Here is a 6,389-nt window from a genome sequence, read left to right as displayed (position 1 = left end):
GGAGAAACCGGGTCAGCTGACAATGTTTCAGAAGGTCCTAGATGTAAGAGGTCAAAATCCAAATAATGTGTGCTTTTCTTTTTATGGGCTCAAAAAGGGACACATGAGGTTGTGTTTGAGAACTTCCGCTGCGGTTGAAACCAGTGAACTAATCATGCAAGGTAAAGTTGAAAGTACAAAGGTTTTCAATGCAGAGTTTGATGTCTCTGAAAGTTCTCTTGTCACCTTCCCCCTCTTTTTATTCTATACAACACAGCATTGCTGGGTTGGAGTCGGGGTGCATACATTGGGAGTGGTGAGAAAGAGACCCCCTCCAGTCCATGCAGTTTCTCTTGACTCTTCAACCAAGAGACACTGCTGGTTCTAAGTCATCTTCACCCATGTGGACCCCAGTGGGAGAGTTGCAGTGCACCCCAGATGTGTCAGAGCGTGGTGTCCCCTTAAGTTTGTGGCAGTTGGCACCAGGAGCTGTTCCTTACTTATGGACATTGGTCAGGGCCCTGCCCATGCTAAGGGATGTCCTACCACTTAGTGCAAGAATTTAGTTCCCTCCAGCCATTTTTTCACTTGACATACGTATATTGCCCACATACATTGCTAGATATTGTTGAAAATAAACAGAGACCTTATGTTATGTCCATTGTGGTCATACACAAAAGCGTTGCCGTGTGCTTGGGTGAGCAGTGAAGCCTGAACCTCCTTCCATTTACTGTATGGTCACTGTCAGATCAATGAACTGCCCCCTTGTTCTCCACCATTGTCCCACACTCCCTTAAACATTTGTCACTGAAGTGCCTCCAAAGACAAATAAACTGTCACTGAGTATGCAAACCTGCTAACGGGGAAAGGGAGCAGCCGAGAGGACACAGATTTTCTATGAAATCCAAAAGGAGTTGCTCTCACTCTGGAAGACTTGTGTTAGAAGTCCGGTGCTTTTTAAGATCTCCGGGAAAAGTCAGGGATACCTTTGCCTTCAGTAATGGTACTTCCAGGCATTCTCCATGAGACATTTGGCCGTCTCAAATGTCCAAAATTCCAAAGGCTCCCCAGACAGCATGAGATATTACAGATGTCAACAACTGTAAAAATCCTTTCGGTCTAGGAACAGATGGCAACCTACAGTCCTGTAACCTAACATCTCAGCAACCTGTTCTGGAATCTACTAGGTCTGCAGAGGGATGAGGGGCCCCTGGGCTCCAGCATAGAACTGTTTAAATTAAAATGGACCACCGATCAGTGTTCACTTTCTCCAAGGAAGAAAGCATAAAGCCTCATGTCCTCACTCCCCAAGAGCGAGCTGTGTTGATTTACTCCAGGCAGATGCTTTTGACAGGACCCTGTAAAATCAAGTCGTGAGTTTATTGTAGCAGTTAATTATCAAGCCTTTTCTAGTGCTAATGCCTTTTACTTCTTACTGGGGAAAACTGGGCCTTTTACTGGGACAAAGACTTAACTTTTAGTCAAGAATGTGTTAAAATAACATGAGGAGGAGATGATTTAAATATATTTAAGGACAAACGCAGAAGCATTTGCTAACTCGTCGTTTTGTAAAGAAAGCTGATTTCATTCACAAGTCTCTTGGAATACTCTTTGTTCACTTCCCAAAGAAACAACGCTTTCAGCTTTATTTTAACAATATGTTTACTCAACCATTCAGGTGACGGGGTTCTAGCCACACACCGCTCTCCTGGGCTGGTCTGACACCACAACTATCTCAGACTTTCTGATGCTATGCATATATGAATCTTGGTTTTAGATGCAATAAGAATTGCCTCGAAGCCCTCCATAAAAGCTGGGAAAAGAGTGAATTAGAGGCAAAAGAACCTCGAAAGTAGGGGGTGGGAGTGGGTGGGAGGAAGTTGGAAGGGGGCATAGCTTTGTTAATTACTTCAGGCAGCAGAGAAATCTGGTTGTGTTTTCTCAGCACATGTTAATATCATATAAAGAGACACGAGATCTTGCTAATCTGTCGACCCCTCAGACAAAGTTTATTTGTGGTGACTTTTAAACTCCTGACTTGCCTTCCAATCACCGAGTTTAAAATGAAAAGCTTTAAATAAACACCAGGAATAGAAGATAAATAAACTTTTTTTCCCCCTTGCAAGTGCCTAGCTTGGCGAGGTTCAGACTCAAATCCCCAGAGGACAGAGCGCTCTCTTTTGTGTTAATGTTTAAAAGATTTTCCAATGCCGGAGTTTATTCCTACTGCAAACATTTCTATTTACAAGGTCAAGTGTATCAGCACTCGACACAGCTTAAGAGTGTAATTATTTATCTAAGGGCGTTTGAGTGTAGATCAGTAGCTCTGGCAGGAGCCCAGCCTTCAGCCCACTGCTAAACAACTCCTCACAACAATATTACAAGTTCTGGTAATTGTTCCTCTCCCCAGTATGTTTACTTTTGCCCGCCCGAATGTTTTGTAACAAAATTTTGTACTTTTTTACTCAAAGTGAGAAAATGACTTTGAAGTTGAGTCTCCCAGGTTTCCTAAGACCTATTGATAACAGATGTTATTGGCATGTTTGATTGTATGAGAATGTCTAGTAGCCAGAGAGGACGCTCCGGAGGGTGGGGGGCAAGGGGAGGGTCCCAGTGGAAAGTGGGAGGGGAAAGAAATGTCTGGGTTAGCCCCAAATTATGTGAAGCCTCTCCACAAACGTAAATATCAGTGGAGACCAGTCAAATTATATCTTGTAGCTGCCTCATTTACAGATGTCTAATTGTTCATTAAATTGAAGGCAGAAATAATAGCCCTCATTTCTTGTCTTGTACTGTATTTTAATTTCAGTTGATGGCTGATAGATTCCCAGTGGCCCCTCCATCCCCCTCCTCACCCATTACTGGGTTAACCGCAATGTAACTCTGGAAAGTAACTACACCATATTCATTATTTAAAACTCTTTACTGATGTACACATTTTAATAAAGTCAAATAACAAACAAAAAAATACACAAAGCCACCGTTACTTAAAACATAGGACTTTTTTTTAAAAACAATGTCTATAAAAATACAATGTTTAAGGCAGTTTGGAAATGCATTTATACATTTCTACAATGTCCATAAATTCTCTTGAAAATAAGAATGTTAACTTCAAATCTATAAAATACACTGTACATTTCAAAATTGTTCTAGATAGAGCACACTTCACAACGGACTGTGGTTTTGGATCCCTGGTGACAAACGGATTCTTTACATTTCAGGGAGGAAAGGTGTACCATGGATGCGGATTTAAGTTTTTTAATTTCTTTTAAAAAATAAATTATTTCTGAAGCATACAATTTATAAAAATTCTATATACAAAATACAACAACTGGTAACAAACCCCAGTTTTAATACATTTTATATACGAAGTACCAGGGGTGAGCGCCCTGATAAAAGCAGAGGCAATATATATTCTCCGCATATTTGTACGTACAATTTCTTGATGTAAAGAAAATGACAACAAAACAAACATCATAAAGAGGCTTTCATAGATGGCAGTGCAGAGCTCTTTTAAATAAAAAGTTGCATTGTTCAACACCACTAGCAACTGTTTAGGTCAGAATTTTTGGATCCTTAATCCTAAGAAATGTGCTAAGAGATCAGAGTGGTGGCAATGAAATTAAAGGGCTAAAAATTACCCAAAACTAATTAAGGAAAATTAACCCCTCTCATGCTTGCCCGCCCGCCCCCCCCCCCAAAAAAAAACTGAGGATTCTGGGCGCGGATACCAAGACTAAACGAATGAATTGGTTACGATTGCTATGTCTTCACTGGCCACAATAAAAGTCGATTACCGGCACTTTTTCCCCCCCTCGCAGGAGAAACGCTAACAGCCCCTTTGCAAATATAAATCCTCCTTCAAAACCCCTGCTCCAAACCCAGTCCCTTGAAACTCTTAAGACCCCACTGGTCAGCATCCTCTCTTCGGAGTCCGTGACTACGGTTCTGTCCCCCCAGGCCCGTTTCATGTCGGGGGTCCGGAGTTAGGCTGGTTTCTGCGGGGAGTGTCTGGAACCCGGAATGGGGGCAGGGGAGGATGTCCAAAAAGTCCTGCTCTGGAGAGGAGGCGAGGGTCGTGCCAAGAGTCAAGGCGGCGAGACCGGCTAGGCAGAAACCACCTAGAAAACGTTTTGGAAAATACCCCCGACCACCCCTCTGTTCCCGAGCCACAGGTGCCCCGGCGCCGACCCTCCCGTGGCCGACGGCGGGGGGGCGCGAGTGTTAAAAGAGCAGCGGGAGCAGCAGCAGCAGCAAGATGGAGGCGAGCGGGGTCCAGGCGCCTCGGGGCGCCGAGCGGCAGCCGCTGCTGCTGCTCCTGCGCCCGGACCCGTAGGGCAGGTCCCCGCGGCCGCCCGCCGCAGCAGCGCCGCCGCCCGGGCGCGGAGGGTGCGGGACGCCGTCGTCGTCGTCCAGCGGCTGCTCGCCGCCCGCGCCCCCAGCGCGCTGCTCATCGTCGTACTCCTCGTCGTAGTAGTCGTCCAGACCCCCGTCCGAGCCGCTGCTGCCCGGGCCGTTGCCCAGCTCGGCGCCGAAGCACAGGCGGGCCATGTTCTCTTTGACCGACTCGCAGATGGGCCGCTCCAGGCCGTCGCACACACAGTCGTTGAGCAGCGCCGCCTTGGGCACGGCCAGCATGTCCTCGATGACCGTGCGGCACTCGTCGGTGCAGCGCAGCCCGTTGAAGAGCTTCCCGCAGTAGGTCAGGTAGCGGCTGAGCGCCAGGTTGCAGCGGCTGTCGCGGTCGCAGCGCCGCCGGGCCTCGGTGCAGCCCATGACCCCGCCCGCGCCCGGGCCGCCCGCGCCGCCGCCGCTCGTCCGGGGCAGGCACGGCTCAATGGCGCGCTTGGTGGACTTGCAGTTCTCGTCTTGCGCGCAGTCACAGTCCTCCAAGGCGGGCCCGCGGCGCGTGTGGTTGAGCTGAATAAGGGCCGAGATGCAGTGGCTCGGGCAGCGCCAGCGCGACGAGAAGGACGCAGCCGAGGCCGGGAAGGCGGCGGCGGCGGCGGCCCCCGGCGTGTCGCCCCCGCTGCGCTGCGCCAACACCGGCGCGCACGCCTCGGCGTATTGGTTGTAGGCGTAGCTGCACTCCGGCTCCCCCTGGCACTGCAGCAGCGCCTGCCAGCAGATGAGGCGGCGGCCGTGCGCCAGCCCGGAGCCCCGCGGCGCCGAGCCCAGCAGCTGCAGCAGCGCCATCAGGCACAGCCAGACGCCCGGAACGGTCCCCCCGCGGGCCCCGCCGCCGCCGCCCAGCAGCCCTGCCACCATCGCGGGCAGCGGCGGCCGCCGGGCGAGGAGCGGAAAGGACACGAGGCGCGGGGAGCGGCGGACGCGGAGCCGGCGGAAAAGTTTGCCCCAGTCCTGCCAACTTCTTGCATGAGTGTTTTCATAAATCCATGCGCGCCGCTGGCTGGTGCCCCGCTGCTTGCAGAAGGTCGGCTCTCGCTGGGACTGCAGGGGCTTCCTAGAAGTGCAAGGCCGCGGAGAGCCCCTCCGGTCGGCCCCCAGCAGTGGCGGGAGGCGCTCACTGCCGCCCCGGAGGGCTGCGGGCCGCGGGGTCGCGGCGGGGCTGCGGGACCGCGCGGCGCCGTGGGTGCATTTTGCTCCGCGCCTGCAGATCCGTTGTGCGGCCGCGGCGGCTCCTTCCTCCCAGGCTCAGCGCCGCGCCGCCGCCGCCGCCGCGGGCTCTCGCATCGCGCCGCTTCCTGGCTCGCGTCCCGGCGCTGCCCGCCTTCCCGCGGCCCGGCCGCCCGCGTCCCCTCCCCCTCCGCCCGCGGCGACCCCGGCCTCGGCCGAGCTCCAGGGAGCTCTTTTCGGGCGGCGCGGGGAGAACGGGAAACTCTGCGCGGCCGGAGAGCGGCTCCCGGGCTTCCCTCGGCGGCGGCTTCTCGGGTGACAAGGAGCCCGGGGTGCGGATCCGCTGAGCCTGGCTGCGGACTCGCTCGCAGCGAGGCTTTAAATACAAAAGTGGGCCGGGAGCCCCCGCGTGGTGCCGAGGTGCCCCCTCATTATGCATGCATGGAAAAGCAAACAAACAAAAACATTAGCAACGCTCCTCCGGCTCGCCGAGCCCTGGCCCCGCGCGCTCCGAGCCTGCCCGCTTTCTCCTTTCTCCACTCTCTTTCGCCCTTTGCTCGGCCCCCTTTCCCGGCTTTTCGAGATGCTATTGGTCCCGCCTGTTGTTGTTGAAACTTTTTTTTTTTTTTTACGAGCCGCTGGAGTGGGGTTGCGGAGTGGGGGAGGGCGGGGAGGGTGGTGGGCAGCTCACATTCAGGCATTCAGGGCTTGAAAGGAACGGCTTAAGGAGCCTGACAGAGGCCCGGGAGCTCCTCCTACTCTTAAGGAGGCTCGGATATGGAGCCCTTGCTGGCGCACAGAACCAGAGGGCAGAGCTCAGGGGCAGCTGTTTG

The 6,389-nt window shown here is 52.7% G+C and overlaps 1 protein-coding gene across 1 annotated transcript; it reads right to left on the bottom strand.

The window, feature by feature from the left end:
* Window positions 1–2,905: 2,905 nt before the first annotated feature.
* Window positions 2,906–5,625, bottom strand: GAS1 (growth arrest specific 1). The gene has a single exon (XM_082601428.1). The coding sequence runs from the start codon at window positions 5,245–5,247 to the stop codon at window positions 4,204–4,206; it is 1,044 nt and encodes a 347-aa protein (XP_082457554.1). The 5' UTR covers window positions 5,248–5,625; the 3' UTR covers window positions 2,906–4,203.
* Between the last annotated feature and the right edge of the window lie 764 nt (window positions 5,626–6,389).

The sequence above is a fragment of the Mesoplodon mirus genome (genome assembly GCF_964341445.2).
Source record: "Mesoplodon mirus genome assembly, chromosome: 1".
In the NCBI taxonomy this organism is placed as follows: domain Eukaryota; kingdom Metazoa; phylum Chordata; class Mammalia; order Artiodactyla; family Ziphiidae; genus Mesoplodon; species Mesoplodon mirus.
Note: the sequence above shows the minus strand (reverse complement) of the source record. Positions and strands in the feature narration are given on the sequence as shown.